Source organism: Eutrigla gurnardus, assembly GCF_963514095.1.
Source record: "Eutrigla gurnardus genome assembly, chromosome: 18".
Taxonomy (NCBI): domain Eukaryota; kingdom Metazoa; phylum Chordata; class Actinopteri; order Perciformes; family Triglidae; genus Eutrigla; species Eutrigla gurnardus.
The window spans coordinates 4350836-4368005 of NC_139929.1; the positions used below are offsets into that span (position 1 = coordinate 4350836).

General features: G+C 43.2%; 2 protein-coding genes across 3 annotated transcripts; both read right to left on the bottom strand.

Moving 5' to 3' along the window:
* Nucleotides 1-235: 235 nt before the first annotated feature.
* gyg1b (glycogenin 1b) lies at nucleotides 236-11069 on the bottom strand. 2 transcript variants are annotated; one of them, XM_084033774.1, is made up of 8 exons: nucleotides 10927-11069; nucleotides 9100-9235; nucleotides 8838-9012; nucleotides 8589-8751; nucleotides 4276-4402; nucleotides 1918-2134; nucleotides 1415-1492; nucleotides 236-1139 (listed from the first exon to the last, which is right to left on the bottom strand). In XM_084033774.1, exons 1-8 carry the CDS (start codon nucleotides 10931-10933, stop codon nucleotides 996-998), a joined length of 1047 nt encoding a protein of 348 aa, XP_083889900.1. In that variant the 5' UTR covers nucleotides 10934-11069; the 3' UTR covers nucleotides 236-995. The 2 variants fall into 2 exon arrangements, with proteins under 2 accessions (XP_083889900.1, XP_083889901.1); XM_084033775.1 differs by lacking the exon at nucleotides 1415-1492 and having other exon boundaries at nucleotides 10927-11067.
* A 1426-nt stretch (nucleotides 11070-12495) lies between these two features.
* cpb1 (carboxypeptidase B1 (tissue)) lies at nucleotides 12496-16907 on the bottom strand. Its single transcript, XM_084034121.1, has 11 exons — nucleotides 16782-16907; nucleotides 16376-16451; nucleotides 15924-16048; nucleotides 15752-15851; nucleotides 15557-15658; nucleotides 15069-15173; nucleotides 14879-14989; nucleotides 14689-14779; nucleotides 14255-14457; nucleotides 13183-13267; nucleotides 12496-12858 (listed from the first exon to the last, which is right to left on the bottom strand). Exons 1-11 carry the CDS (start codon nucleotides 16880-16882, stop codon nucleotides 12671-12673), a joined length of 1287 nt encoding a protein of 428 aa, XP_083890247.1. The 5' UTR covers nucleotides 16883-16907; the 3' UTR covers nucleotides 12496-12670.
* Between the last annotated feature and the right edge of the window lie 263 nt (nucleotides 16908-17170).

Below are 17170 nucleotides of genomic sequence, written 5' to 3' on the forward strand. Positions count from 1 at the left end.
TTAAAGCCTACAGTTTTCGGATGTTCATTGCGTCACCGTTTCTTACGTCTGCAAATCTCGGTAAGCGGAACCGGAAGTACGTAGGCGTTAACTATTTGTCTCAACTTTGGACGCGTTTCGCAATTATGACTAAATGGAACTGTAGATTAGGCTGCATTGTTGCAATGCCAGAATTACAACTTTAAAAATAAATAGAATTAAAACAAAAGGGAAAATAAAAACACCGGAGCAAATCCAAACTTTTAACTTTTAATATTTCCAGATGAGAGAAGTTGTAGTACAGCTAACATCATGGTTAATGAATCACAAGAAAGTTAAAAGCCTAGTGTCCTACAGAAAAGGCTGCTAGTCAAGAACAGACATCATGGCAATAGAGGGAGCAGGAAGGCACGGAGGACGGTGATGTATGGCTAAATGACCAGAAGACGGCCTTTTTAGATGTACTGTAAACACATTTTTCAGATCTATGTTAAACAGAGGCTGCTTTACAATCCAACAGCATATGAAATAAACTGAGAATAAGCAATTAGTAGTAATGCTCAGATGACATTGTAAAAAAAAAAAAAAAGTAACGAAAAGGAAGTTCAAGTGAAGTTAATGTTAGACACAATACAAAAAGGCCCAGTTCAACTCGTTGTCATATCATGCTAACAAAACAAGTCTTGACATGAAAGAGAATATTGCAAATACCTTCGCAAAGAGCTAATTTATGTAATACATCTTTCCTGATTTTTTCACATTGTAGCAGAACTGCCTTGCATAGACAATTAAAGCCGTTCAGAACTTTATACTTTTAAAAGGTTCCCATTTAAACGGCACAGTCTTAAAGTCGTAAAAGGAGGGGAAAAGCAAGTCGTTTTACAGCATTTTCATGAAAGACCTGCAGGTTAAACTGCAAGTGCTCTCTTGATTTCTTGCTTCATTGCTTCCGTTTTTGAGAGGGGAAAAAACCAACAACTGTAACTGCTCTTTTGATATCCCGATTCATTGCTTCTTTATTTCAAAAAAGTATCAAGCTTTTTCTTGATATTGTCAAATGAGTCCATTCCCATGTAGTCGGCCTGGCCTTGCTCCCATTTCTTCTTGCGTTCTTCTGAGGACATCGAGGGTTCGGGTGCAGGTGAAGAGAAGCTCCCTTGCTGAGAAAGAACATGAAATGAATAGTAAAACAGAGCAGGAAGACAGAAGACGTATTAATGACGAGGAGGCACAGGCAGCCCAGAACACATCCTATGCGCGTATTGCTTTTTTATTTATTTATTTATTTTAAAAAAAGCATTGAACTCGCCATACGTAGCCTTTCCAAATTAATGGCAAACACACGCATAAGCTCTGGTTTTAGAGGAGGAGCAGTAGAAGCGTTTACCTAGGCGCCAACAAGCGGTTATTGCCTGCTAGCTCTAAAAATACATACCAATATCTGTCCACTCTTATAAGCGACCGTGTCATTGTTCTGGAACTTTACGAGATGAACGGGAAGACAAAGGGAAGGCTATCGTCCAGAATCGGAGCAAAATTAGTAAGAAAAGGGTTAACAGTAAAATAAAAAAGGGAACAAAATTAGAGATAAATAAAATGAATTCAAAGAATAAAAAAGGGGGGAAGAAAGAACAGCCTATTTCCACACAGTATTTCCCTGCATTAACAATGAAGGAATCCTTTTATTTTCAGTAGAGCTGCACCATCAGGGAACCTTGTTCATGTTGAAGATCAAACAAGTGGTAAAATGTAAAAATCATGTCACAAATCCTAACGAAGCTGTTCAAAAGGCTGCAAGTTTTGGCTCGTAACAACGTAATTGTAATAACACCGCATCATTTGACAGTTTAAACAATATAACATCTTTATCTCGGCCCATTATCTGATGGAATACACCAATAGAACACGTAGCTTGCGGTGTAAAATGTGTTGATTTACCTCGGCACAGCCGGAGTGGAAAGGCTGGTCTCCGTATTGCTCCTGCAGCATGGGCACCACGGCGCTGGAGTACAGGCCCCACCAGTCCAGGAGGAAGGTGGGATGTGTGGTGGCCTCGTGCACGCTTCCTGAGATCCGTTTGGATTTGGCGTCGTACGTGTAACTCCACGGCTTGGTCTGCCCGAGGAAATGGACCACCTTGGCATTGGCACCGTATCTGAAGTAAGACGTGGGTTAAAAACAAATCGTAGATGCTTAATTATTGTTAGTGGATTGAGTTTTTATGAACGATTCAGCTACACATTCGTCATTTCTCTGAACATTAGCCCCACATTTTAAACAAAACTTTTACTGAACGGTGTTGACTAGGGGTGTGACGATACACTCCGCTCACGAGACGAGACGAGACACGATATTGGGTCCACGAGAACGAATTTAACAGAGTTGCACATGCATTTTGAAATATTTTATTATAACTCTTTACATCAATGATGTAAGCATGATCTTTTAATAAACTTCTTTCACAAATTTAAACTAAAACTAAAATTTATAAAAGTTAAAATAAAATAAATAAAATTAAATATAATTGTAAATATGTGCAAAACCAAATCAAAGTTCTACTCTGTCAATACAGAGTGCAAATAGTGCAAACGGAGCCTGACCAAGTATGTCATGAACAACATGCTGCAACTACAGCATCTCTGACATCGCAGCTGTCAAGTGTATCAATGCTTCGGGAGTTTTGTCTCATCTCTGGGCTGGTGATGCTGCTATGGCAGCTTTCTACTCAAGGTAACGAGCCAGCATATCCAACGTGCCCGTCATTAACTTGTGTGATGGTAATTGTAGCCGTTTCTGCTTGGACATTTTCACAGCGGAAAAAAAAGCAGTCACACGTCTCACCCGCCCGAGTAAACGAGCGACGCGGGGAACACCGAGGCCAGCTTGGGTTGCAAGATTTATAGTGTGCGCAAAACAGATGTGCGACTTCAATCCCGCGTCGCGCACGGCCACGTCCATATTACGTGCATTGTCGGTAACAATAAGCGATGCCGTGGTTGGGTTTTTTAAGCTCCCAGTCAGTAACAGCTGTCTGTAAAACCTCAGCTATGTATAGCTCACAAATCTCGCAAGACGGATTTTTAACGCGACGAGAAATATCGTCGACTTTAATCTCGCGAGATCTCGTGGTACGAGATCTCGTCACACCCCTAGTGTTGACTGAGGCTAAAACTATGATGGTATAATGGTAAACTACTGTTCAGCTAAAATATTTGAGTATTTAGTCGCTACAATGCCAACAGTAAAACAAATGGAGACTAATCAAAATCACTCACGAAAATGTACAAAATCACGACAGAAATGTCAGTTACATTATTCTTTTTAAAAATGTAGCAAAACCACCGAATGTACCAAAATGGTACGTTTAATTTTCCATTAATTCAACTTTTCATTTGTAAGATGAACGCATTAAGAAAGCTACATGGTCTTGCTTTTAATAATTAGATAATTTTTTTACAATTCTACCTGCTAATTTAGGCTAATGATTCCTGTTTGTTAGCAACAACACAAAAAGGCACAAACGCACTGTGTGGCCGATTATACTGAAACAAAAACAACATTTTAAAAATTTTAATAAAACATGGGTATTTATGAAAGTACCCCATTCATAACCACAACATGAAACCAACACTGCACACTGTGTTGTTGTAGTGTTATTATCCTGCTTGTATTGGACCATGATATATTTATATATTTACCCTACAGATATGGATTTCTTCTTAGCATTGGCAAACCGCACGTTCACAAATAAGCCTAAATCTGGCCCTGGGGGCGGCCCATTACTGACAACTAACAAGTAAATACATGTTTATCACCCCCGTCATCTCGACTCGGATGCCAGGAAATACCGAACCTAAGAGCTTGTTGATGAGGTTGTTTCCATGGAGGACAAAAGGTTTTGACGCAGAGCGGACACCGATGTGGAGGGGGGGGGCACAATGACCAGTCCTAGAGGCGAAACATAAAAGGTCTTTAAATAAACCCGCTCTATTTTAGGATCTGGTTTCAGCTGTTGGGGAGCTCAGGGGCCGATATCCAAAACCCAGCAGTGAGGCCTGCTGGGAGGAGGGAGGGGGTATTCCAGCAGAGAGCCGCTGGAATCTTAACTGCTCGCCTGTAACCCGATGTCGTCACGATGCGACTACATGTTCATGTGATGAAGTGTCGGCTTACGCGTCGGCGTCCTGTACGCTAGGTTTTAGGTCACACTGCTGTCGTATAATGAAACGGTTCGGAGGATAGACACTGAAAAAAAATAATGTGAATGATTGTTAGAGAACCTCAGTAGACACTCACTGCTTGAATGCTGGAAGGTAGGTGTAGATGGCTATGCTGCTAAGGTTGTAGATGAACGGGAGGTGTTTTGAGATGTCAGCTGTTGCCCAGTCACTGTAGTAGCCATTCAAAATACCTTGGTCTCCTCCTGCGACAGAGAGGGGGAGAAAGAAAAAGCATGACAGTATGTTCACAACAGTGTTCTCATCAGGAAGAAGCTGTACAAATGTGCAGCTTCAGATGTGCTCAAACCAATTAGAGTGGATAATCGTTAAAGCTCTACAAAACTAATCAGCGATTACACACAGAATCAAACGCTGTATCATCTTCACATGGATTATGTTTTATATAAAAGTGGATGTACATAGCATTCCCTTCTTATCTAAGAAACAACACAAGCATCATAAGACTTCTTATGAGGAATCAAAAATGTGTTTTCAGGCAACCTCCGTCTGATTTCTGCGCAACGGGGACGTAAACATGATGTGAGAAACTCTCGTTGGCATCGGCGACGGCCAACTCGGTTACGACACGCGGCTTACGAAACGCTTTGACGGGCTTAGCTGCGGCTCTTTCGAAAGCGGAAAAAGCAGAGCGAGCGTTCAGTCAGATGATCCGCGCACCTGCGGACAGCCAGAGTTGGTCTTTCCGCTCGCGCTGGTAAACATTAGTCAGCTGACACGAGCCCAGACGATCCGCTAAGAGAGATGATCCCGCATATTATTAGGGGATTTCCTTCCTTTACAAAACATCTGGTTACTTAAAATCAAATTTGCCAACAAGCAAATAACAGGCAGATGTGAATATGGGAAATATGGGTTCCTAAAAATCATTTGAAGCCATGAGGAGTGCTTCACTCTGACAGTGATTCGAGTGGAGCGTTTAGGAGACATGATGTACAGAACATGTGTGTCACATTGTGCATTGCCGTCGACACCCAACTCTCTGAAATACCAGAGATCAGTGTGTTGTGTCACGGCGTATATATAGGAAGGCTGGGTTCTGTGGCTAATCCAGCACAGCAGTGAGCATTTTCTCATCTCATATTTGACAAAGATTGATTGCCGTTTTCTTACCGACCTCCAATAAAATCAAAAGATCTGCTCGGCAACACCAGACGCCCGTCAATAGGCTGCAGTATCACAGCAATGCTATTCCTGTCAATCAATGGAGTTAAAAGGATTCTACACTTTAACATGTTGTATAGTATATATTAAATACGACCATATAACATGTCTTGTAGCTTCTTCAGGAATGCAATATTAAAAACTGGGCTATAGGAGCCAAATGTTGCACCATGCTCATCTTCTAGTTGCTGACTTTGTCCACCAGGGCAGGTGGGACAGAGTAGGTTTATCAGAGACTGAACAATCAAGTGAAAGATGCTAAAACACAGCTTTAATAGTTCTCAAATGGAGGTACTGAATAAAAGTATCATCTCCAAAAAAGCTCATCACCACTCAACAACTAGGCATAAGTATTTAGTCTCTGTCCTGGTCACATTGACCTCTAGGTAAAAAAAAAGCTCAGGTGCCAAGGGGCCCAACTGAAGGGCTGAATGGCCACTCGCCCTCACTCAATGTGGCTAATTAAGAACTTGAGCAGCCCTTTTCATTGGTTTAGACTGTCAATTGCATCCCTGGACCCCAAACTGTCCTAAAGTAGGTCAGCAACACTTCAAGTATACAAGCAGATCTGAATCAAACATGCAATTCACCAGCCAGAACAGTGGATTTAAAAGACGACACAAGCCCATTGACTATTCAGAATCAGCTCGTCGCCATACACCGAGTCCCTCCACCGACCCTGGCAGAGGAGATGTTGGCCTTTAATAGAGGTTTCACGTGGAGCTCAGAAAAGGCACAGGGCCGTACGCTCTGTGAAACCGCAGACCGCCGCAGTTTAAAATAACACGCATAGCTGCCGTTTGTCTGAACGCACACAACCTCCTCCGGGGGGATTTCAGACTTAATATGGGGCCCCGAGTGTCTTCATTTTGAGGGGATGAGCAGAGCTCGGCAAGAATGTGCATTTCACTCTGCCAGTTTGTGTTGGCAGCGGGACAACGACCGGAGCCACAGATGCAGGGATCGAGCCTCCGGGTTCGACCACTGAAATTATTTTCCGGTTGTCTTTCCTCAGCAGTTTTTTTAAAGTCATCCATGGACTGCAGAGAGAGAGAGAGAGAGAGAGAGAGAGAGAGAGAGAGAGAGAGAGAGAGAGAGAGAGTGCTGCACGTGCAGCTCATGCATTCCTTATAGTTGAGTGAAACTGAAATGGTAAAAAGGTCAACTCATGGCCCAGTGCACATGAAAAGTCCATCGATGGCTATAAATAAGACAGCTTTGCTCATTAGCATGCCGTCAGACATCCAGGCTCTCACATCCAAATTAAATATGGGGTACAACAAATAAACCTTGAAAAATAACATGCATTTTCATGGACAAAGCATGTTTCCCTAAAAGAAAGAAAATCAGACAACAATGTCCTTTGTCTGTGATTGTCTATGCATAAATCCCCGCCAACAAACGCAGCCAGAACGAGTCGGCACTTGAAAGCACCGGCCACGATTAAGCAAACTAATTGGTTTTTCCACTGAACTCCCACAGACGGAATCTCTTTCACAGAATCACAAGGAAAACAACTTGTCATTTAACATTAAAAAAAAAGCTCCACTGCTGCTAACAAGGCCAAGCTCCAGCTCTTCCAAGCCCTACTATAAAAACTTGCATCCTGTTTTGTTGTTTATTTCACAACTCTTTCCTTTGTCCCGAGGCATTTCGAGCACCCCGAGGAAACAATGAGTTTGGTTTGAGCCGTATACAGGCGGGGTTCACTCAAGGTCACTTACTAGATTTTTGTGGCACTTTTGACCACATCTCTCACAGTCTTCAAACATCTCAGTTATGTCCTCATCATCACATAAAACCCATGTATAGAACTTCAGTAATGTGGTTGAACGTTCTGGAAATATTCAAGTACTTGAGCCTTGAGATTATTTTGTCAAACCCCAATTACAGCATTACCTTTAGCTGAAAAAAATAAAATAAAAAATACAGTCTGCAAATGACAAAAATACACAATACAAGTAATTTTGAAAGAGTGTTGCAATTACATAGTTTGTCCAGCAGAGGGCGTCGACCAGATTATTTTTCAGTAACTACTGTGGTAAAAACAACAAAACAAGTTTGAAAGTTTAAAAAAAAAATAAAAAGATATGGGATACTTAATGGCGGTGATGTTATTGTATACTTTAACAGGTACAAGAATGTGACATGGATGATATAAAGCTTGTGAATTAATGTTCCATCATGGAAACATGTTTAAAAGAGAGAAATAAATAAATGGCAATGGTTGATTCAAGCAATCACCCAAGATGTTCAAACACTGCTGGAACTTTTTCTGGAAAAATAAAATAAAAAAAGGGTGGTAAACCTGAAGTACACAAGAACCACAGTACGAACTAATGATCTATTCAGCGGCTGATTTGAGCCGCCCATTAAACCTGATATGGAGCCAAAACAACGACCAAATTTCAGCTACAGTGTGCCTCACGGAGAAGCGCTGCTGAATGTCAACCGGTGCTCTGTGCAAAACACGGCCTCTCAAATTTAACTTCCACCCCTCCCCAGTGAGCCCCTGAGAATAACTCAGCACAGCGAGACAGTCTGTGACAGGGGGGGCCTTGTATCCAGGCACCGGGCTTCGATAAAAAGGGCCTTACTTAGAGCAAAAGATAAACAAGCTCAGTTTAACATCACGTTACCAAGAACCCAATGTTACTCATAGCTGGTCAAACCCCACATGTTTGCACAGGACTGAAAATAAAGAGTGCTGACATCAAAACTCAGGTCGCGGTGAACCAGAAATACCTGACATTCTGGTACATATTAAAATCCTTTCTGGTGATGCAATGTGGAATGAAATGGGAATTGTCTATTTTGAGGGAGACTTGTAAATGACAAATATTATCCAACAACCAACAAGTCTGAAGGATCACTGAATAGATACTGAACCGAGGTTTGGAATAGGTTGGAGGTATTTTGGGAAATGTATTTCTCCTCAAGAGTCGGATGAAAAGACATATCGCTCTTATTTCTGTCTGTTAAATTTGAAGCGTCAACTATGAGATGGTTTAGGAGCATAAAGACTGAAATATATGTATTTTTTAATCCAACCAGTAACATTTTCAAGTCATGTTTCAGTTTGTAAAATACAAAAAGGGAAAAATGTGAAACGCCTGTTCCCCGAGCCCAAGGTAATAGTCACAAATGACTCGTTTTGTCCAACCAGCAGCACAAAACTAACATACAAATAGGTTCTACTGTGCTTACCGTCAAAGCTGCCGTGTTCTGTACAATACTGGAGCAGTTTTCCATAAGTCTCCATAGAAGGACGAAAAACAAACACGCCGGAGTTGAAGCAGTCGGGCCAGCCGGGGTCGGGAGCAGCTGACAATTCTTCCCTGTCAAACAACTCATCTATATTTGATAGCGCCTAGGAGACAAACAAACAGACAGTAGATATATAACGTCTTGAACTGTCCCCGCATTGGAAAGAAAACTACATGATAAATATCTCACCATTGTGTCTGCGTCCATGAAAACACATTTGGAGTAATGGGTCAGAGTCCAGCAATGGAGTTTGGTGAAGGTGATGCCCAAGTCGGGCCTCTTCATCATGGCCAGGTGGCCCACGTCGCCGCTGTCCAGCACGTCCACCAACCTCACCTCGTCAAAGATCCTCTTCAGCGCGGCCCTAATGAGTCACAATAAACCGCAGGATGAGTCACCAGACGCTGACAGGTGGGGATTCAGAACGAGAAAAAAGGTTTGGTTTTCTTACTGGCAAGGCTCGGACATCTGTGGACCAATGAGTGCCACCAGCTTCTTGGATGTGTTGTGGTTGCGGAGGGATTTGCCCAAAACCATGGCTCCCCGAGCATAGCTGTCATTGGTAGCCAACGTCACAAAAGCCTGGTCTGTAGAGGAAAAGAAGATTTAACGGCAACGCTCGTTAGCTTAGGTTGTCAATAAGACATGTAAGGATTAAAACCTGCAGTAGAGAAAGAGAAAGTATATCTGAAGACTTAGAAATATGCACATTATATACATTTAATGAGATATTTGATGGTAGACTCATCTCAAATGCGAATAAAGGGAGTCCTGTTTAAAGACATTATCTACCACACACATTCCAAGTCTCATTATTATAGATTTTCCCCGTCTTTGACCCAGCAAAAACAGGTTTCAGAGCCCAAAGTCCAGTATGCAAGTCAAACGCATTGAGCTCCAGTTGAGATAATAGATGCATCTAACAAGTCGCCACTATTATCTGACAATAAGTTTGACATTGATGCATTAAACATTAGGGAATGTTTTTTGAAATTACGGCTGCAAATAGACAAAGTCACACCTTTCATGTTTGGCCAACAGGAATATGAATCACTCACTAAAACAACAAACATGTAACCGCTGACATGAGTAAAAACATGTGGCAACTTAAAATGAAAATCACGCTTCATACAATTCACCACTTTCAAAAGACAATTGACATTTTCAAGGAGAATATCCACGAGGACTATGGCCATTTTTAGAAGACATTTATACCCAGTACCTGACTAAATGTCTCGTTATAAAAAGGTGGATTTTATTTGCAGTGCGGTGCCTACTCTGTCCCGCCGCCTCTCAGGGAGGAAAATGTGTCAGCTACCTGCCAAGTCAAGCCTGAGAACAATGAGTTGCCTGTGAGAGGACAACATAACGGACGTGATGAAGTCAGCAGCCCAGCAGCTCAGGGGTGGAGGTTGTGTGTCTGTAGCATGTGGGCCAACATGAAACCCCACTTGGGTTGTATAGCAACCTTTGGGTGCTTGTAAATCAACGGTACAGTATGTATAGAACGGTCAGTCACAAAGTGTAGTGTTGCCAGGAAAAGTTGCCCCATCTCACTGGCTGTAGGCACCACGCCTCCTTCCTTTCTCTCTCTCACACACACACCCCTTTTCCAATTCGCACAACACGCTTTTGTGTTTATGCATGCAGCCTGGAGGACTCTGTGAATTTACAGTACAAGCTGCACACCACCACCCCCCCTCTCTCTCCTCCACCCCCCCAAATAGTAAGATTACACCACAAGTTGGGGAATGGAGAGTCATGACATACAGTAGCACAGGGTTTCCAAAAGTCGGGTGCAGGGAGCTGAAAGGGGTCCACTTTTAAAAAAAGACATTTAAATTTAGCGGTTATGTCACGAGAAGGGGGGTCACCAGAAGAGCGTTTATATGTCGGGGAAATTATTCAGCGTTGTAAAAGTCTATGGACTGTTTTTTAAAAACGTTTGTTAAATGGAGTTGTGCCACAAAGTAAGAAGCGAACCGCGACACTTGTCATTTATGTTGACTCGGAGCAGACATGGCCGACAGCTTCTTTGAAGTCTGCCTGGACAGCAACACGCCGGTAGAGACGCTTCTTCTTCTACACGTTTAAATCCACACAATACAAACGCTTCACTACAAACATTTAAACCAAACAAGACAGCAACTTTAACGGTGCCATTTTCCCCACAAGTTACACGCCGATATCGCTAGCAAACAAAGTCCGCGAGACCTTTTTTTTTTAACTTTTCGAACGCGACAGCGACAATGTAGCAAGTTTGAAACATGTTACGTACCAGCCATGACGGAAGAAGACGAAGCTACTTTGTAGCCTCAGAGACACGGCAGCTTAGCGCGGAGGAGGAAAGGACTGGCTAAATCTACAGAGAGTGGATTTATACCAGCATGACAGTAGCCAATCGCAGCGTCATGTGACGGGCCTCCACACACCCACCTGCGCCCTACATGAGCCTCCACACACACCCCACGGCAGGTCAGGGAGTTCGACTGTTCGCGTACAAAGTATTCAGTGTGAATGCAGAAAGTCAGACCATCAGTCGATTATTCCGAACAGGCTTTATATTGTTTATTTATATTTGGTACTATTTTTGAAGTCAGAGTTTGTTTAACAAGTGGTCTCAAAGCGAGAGAGAGAAAAAAGCCCCCCAAGCTAATTTTGACCTTGACATGATTTAACGTCACGACCGCCTTGACCTTTCAGACATGCTTCACGTCGCTGCGTTGGCCCGGTGTCATCTTTACTCTGGGTGACAATGTAGAGATGGCGGTGATGCTGCAATGATGTGCTGAGATCAGGAACAACGTGTTCTATGTTGTACAACTGGTGTTGTGTCGCCACCTTGTGGAATACAGGGAGTGTTGCAAGACAGTAAAGGTTAAACTGTGACAGTGATTTCTTTTGAAGTTGTTTCAGATGAGTTAATTCTCAGCTCATGGTGTTTTTTTGGACATTATTTTTTAATTTGTTAATATTTAAATAAATATTAGTGAGTGCATGAAATATTAAAATGCACATATAATGAATATCTTAACTGCACTACTAATTTCGGGGGAAATTATGAACACAGCAAAGAGAAAATCAAATTATATTGGGGGTGGCAGTAGCTCATTCGGCAGGGATTTGGCGTGGAAGCTTCAGGGGCGTTTGTTTGTTTGAGGACTGGCAGCTGGAGAGTTGCCAGTGCTCTTGGGTACTGCCGAGGTACCCTTGAGCAAACCCCCAAACTGCTCCCAGGCACTGTGTAAGTAGCTGCCCACTGCTCTTAATACATAATGGGCTAAATGCCAGAGAATAACATAACAATGTGCTCTGCTTGATTGTGTGTGACGAATAAAGAGAGAGATTTGATTGGAAATGAAAACTTCAGGTTACAAATTTGCATTTGTTCTAACGTTACAAGCCGAAATACTATTTTGCAGTTAAACCGCCTGCTGATCTTTGGCTCCTTTATTTTCTCCACTCAGGCAAATGCCTGGCAGAGTGGAGACGCTGCCAAGGAGTTACTGTGTGGGTGTCACATGCTGTGCTTCTGGACAAAAATCCTTCAAGACCGATGCCCCCCCCCCCATCCTCCACCGTTGGAGCGGTGCTAAGGCTTCTGATGCAGTGGATTAGTAGTTTTGTTTCTTGTTTGGGGTCGAGAAGCATTGTCTAGTGAAGTGTGTACAGGCTGGAGGGTTTGCATTATTAAAGTAGAGTGGATTTTTATTCATTTCTGTCCACACAAGTTTCAGTGTGATTATTTTATTTACCTTCCATACGCTGTGTTGTTGTATATTTTCCTACAAAATCAGACACTATATTATCATATACACATAAAAAAAATGTTTCAGCATGTGGGGATGGATCATTGATTTTATTGTTTGCACTCATCTTGACATTCTGTCAAGCACAGCGAGGAAACATGGCGGGTGGTGCCCGTATCCATGGATACGGGCTGGAGATGGCTGAGAGGTTGGAGGGGCTGGGGGGCTGGTACAGAGGAGCCGAGTTGGCGGGGGTCCTGGCACTCCTGCTCTTTAATAGAGGTTCTTCTGCACGTAGGCGGCGATGTACTTGACGGCCAGCATGGTCTCCTCGCATGTGGGCTTGATCTGAGACTCGGGCAGCAGGAAGCCATAACGACCAGTGTCACGCAACTCGAAGGTGAAGGAATACTTCACTCCCAGGTCGTAGGCCCAGTCGTCAGAGCCTCCGGCGGCAGGGTCTGAGGGCAGATAAGGAAGAGGGGAAGGGGGGGATTACTCAGACTGGTCACATGCTCATGACCCGGGACAGCCGGGGTGTGTTTTCACACAAATAATGCTTTCAGGAGCCAAAAGAATCCTTTGTTTGCTGGAAATAGCTTTTATCTCATGATGGGTCATTCCCTTTTGTTGCCTCTAGAGGCCATTTGTCTCAAACCAGGTTCGTGCATCATGAAGGCATCATAGTGCATATCTTTATGGGTGGAGGATAGACCATCAAGCACCCTCTAATACAATGTGTCCCCAATGGAGAGCCATGCAGCTGCAGGATCGGCTGTACTTACAGATGGTTGCAGCACCGGGTCCACTGGTGTAGCGGGTTCCGTACAGAGTACGCAGAGCGGCGGAGGCTCCCTCAGCAACCTTCAGCTGCGATGCAGAGAAGAAACACACAGTCAGACGTGTTAAAGGAGCAGTCAGGAGTTTTTTTTAACAAAGTACAGATATATTTATTTGTAGCTATGTAACAGTAAAGGAACACAGAACCAAATGACTATCAAAGCGTGTAATAAAATGATAATTTTTCACATTTTTTTGGCCCGACAGCATCCATTGCGTTTGATCAAACAAAAACCTTTTTTTTTGTTTTACAGATATTACAGAAAATAGTGAAGAGCTTCAGTGAGTTCCGACAGGAAATGAAAAAGCCCCGAGAGAAATGCACGAGCAGGAAATGCTATTCTTTTCTGGAGCAAGAGATGAGTCCTGACAGATCCCTGGAGTTCTTTTGTTCCCCAAAGTGTCAGACGAGAGCTAGAATTACGAGTGAGTGGCTGGGTTAGTGTGAGAGCTGGAGCACGGGTGTGATGTGTTAACCGTACGCCCCAGCGAGAGCTAAAGGAGCCATGAGAACGAGGCATATGAGCAGCGAGTAAATCATTTGCGGCCTTTTTAAGATAAGCGTCTTGAGTTCTTGCTTAACCTTTTGGAATCACATTTAGAGATATTGGAATACCTTTTCTATGATATAACAACCTGTTATTCTAATCAGTGCAATTCCTGTATTACATAGTAAGTCACATAATCCCAAATCTGTAGTCAATATAAATAAACTTTATCGTACGTATAAAGTTGGAATATTTTGTTTTCAGACACAATTATTTATCATTTATGCATAATATTTGTTTGTTGCTATAAAAGACAAGACATTTGCAAGTTATTCCAGCTTCATGGGCGAGCCTGTATACGACACACCTATGTCTGATGCAGTAAATCTATTGATATTGCACTCCAAATATACGTTTTCCAGCCGCACTATAGCGATGCATGTGACACTTTCATGACGAACAATTATATAGTCGCTGTGACCCCACCGGCATGTTCATGCACGTTCATGTCAGACGGCCGCAGACCTACCAGCTCGCTGTGGTCTGCGGCCAGCTGGAAGGTGTAGGAGTAGGGGAAGAGCAGCAGCTGGGAGTAGGAGTGGATGGTGAGGTAGGCCTTGATGGTGGACTTGTTCCTGCGGATGAAGTCGGCCACGTTCTTCACCTCGATCTCGGACTCGGGTTTGTAGCCGCAGAAGGTGTCGCTGCACGGGTTGCTGGAGGCTCCGGTGGCTGGGATGAGAATCAGCATCAAACATGATTAGTTTTTACTTCTTCAAGTGCAAAAAAACTGCTGTATAATGTCTTATGTGGCTCTGGAAAAGAAACCCAATGAGGTCATAGTGATGTCATGACCTCTGTTTCTGCTTGAGATGTTACACGTATGTGGATTTGAAAGATGTGGGTTTGTCTTTTGACCATTTAAAAAGTAAATGAAGATAACCATTAACATGCTGCACTTACTGCACCAGCCGGCGTTGAAGTTCCTGTTGGGGTCGGCTCCGATGCAGCTGGATCCGGACTTCCTGGAGCGAGTCTTCCTCCACATTCTGTTCTGAAGTCCCCCCAGAGGACAAAATAAACACGTCAGACACGCATTTCAACAAATCAAACGAGTTCTTCGAGATCCAAAAGAAAAGGACTGGACACTCACGCTCTTGTGGGTGTAGTTGTAGCCGTCGATGTTGAAGACGGGCAGAACGTAGACGTCCATCTGGTTGAGCAGGCTGGTCATGGCAGAATCGCCGCCGTAGGTGGACAGAGCCTGGGGACGATCGGGGGACACATCTGTGCTGTTTTCAGGGGAGGTTTCGGTGTAAATGCTCGCCTGGTGTCTTCCTTACCTCCTTGACAAACCACTGGCAGAAAGCAGTGGAGATCCACTCTCTGGCGTGAATACCACAATCCAGGAAGATGGCTGGTTTGGTGGAGCTGGACTTCTTACCGATCTGTGGTTGTTCAGAGATTTAGATGGTATAAGATCTGCAATTAATATGTCCAATACAACCTATAATAAGCACATATAAATCTTCCTATCATGTTTGATGAAATTGTGATGTAGAAATGCCGATATAGATTCAAATATGTTCTATAAATATATGAATCTTTCAATGATTTTAATGGCTAAGCAATATATACATACATTATTACAAAGTACTGTTATACATGGCACTATGGCTGCACTACACATTATTATAGGCCCGCTTTAATAAGCAATTTTAAATGATGTGTTATAGGGGGTCCCTGGCCTGAAAAAGGTTGAAGACCTCTGGTCTAGGTGGTCTACTGGTCCAACATGAGGGACTAGTTGGGCAGGAAAGTCTTGACATACCTTGAGGACAGTCATGGGGCGCCCCTCGTAGGTGTTTCCGATCACCTGCTTGCTGATCAGATTGGTGTTGGAGGAGGAAATGGAGGAGATCCAGGACTGGATCTGAAATATTAAAGGGAGAGAAAAAAACAATAAGAACAGAAAAAAAGAGTCTGATCGGGGTAGAGATGGTGATACTCTGTTTTTTCCTCATACTTTCTCCCAGTTGTTGTACTTTGTGTAGCTGTGGGATCTGGGAGTGGGCTTGCTGTCAGCCTCGGAATCAACAGCAGACTGCAGATCCTCGATCAAGATCCTGAAGAAGGATTCATTTAATAAGACAATAACAAAACCAAGCCTTTGTTATGATCTTGACCCCGTGACCTACTCGTTCTCCATGTCGCTCTGCTGCAGGAGGGTGTACATCATGTCCAGGTACATGGCAGGCACCCGGATGTCCACGTCGATGTCGATGGTCACCAGCTCAGGGCTCTCGGGGCGCCAGAAGTCCACCTGCAGATGGCGCCAAAGTCAAACACTAGAGCGTGCTGAGATATTCAGATGTGAGATAACAAATTGCAGACTCTCACTTGACAAGCTGTGATGAGCGGAAAGCCAAGAATATGTTCAAAATCCAGCAATTTAGACAGTTTGATACAAGCATTATAAAAAAGAATCCTTCAGCAACCATTACATCCCTGTTGCATAACATGATAAGGTGTGTGTGTGTGTGTGTGTGTGTGTGTGTGTGTGTGTGTGTGTGTGTGTGTGTGTGTGTGTGTGTGTGTGTGTGTGTGTGTGTGTGTGTGTGTGTGTGTGTGACAGAAAGCATGAAGGTACCTCGATGCTCTCAGCCAGTTGCTTGATGAGGGTCACATGTTCATCAAGTACAGGCTTCAGACGGAAGACTTTCTCTCTGGTGAACAAAAACACAAAAACACAAAACGAAGACGTCACAAAGACAGAAATAGAAACACACCTTTGTGGTTCACATTAGAAAACTCTAAGTTAAGTGTGTTCATTTGTTATATATACGCTCCATTTTCCACCAATAATAAATTAAAAGTCTGATAAATTGACACATATATTTAAAATTGACATTTTTTCACCTGATTGCAGGCTAATAACAATGAGTCATAATTCTGGCCGACACAGCTCACAATAGATAATACTGCAATTCTGACACAACAATAGCTTTTCATATAATAAGAGAAAAATAATGTATTTCTTTCCCCTTTGATTTTACCCCTCGAAGCGAGTGAGGTCAGCCAGGGCGACGGCCACCAATCCGAGTAGCAGGAGGACCCTCATGTTGTCAGTGAGGCTGAACTCGCTGCCCGACGGCATTTATACCCCCGACCTGCCGCACGTCCACCAATCCACATCTGTGATGCAGCAGCCGTGTCACACACGTGCACACATTCCCCCCCAAAAAACGCCACCTGTTATTTTCAGGTGCTGCGTAGAGGAACATGCAAGTCGATGATTAATAGACGAATGGGTGCGAATTATGAGACAGGATTACTTGATTTTGGGTCATAATGACAGATTTTCATGATTATTCATGATTTTTATCATGTGGTAGGTGTATATTGACAATAACTGTGATATTTAAAACCGAAGTATTGATATCAT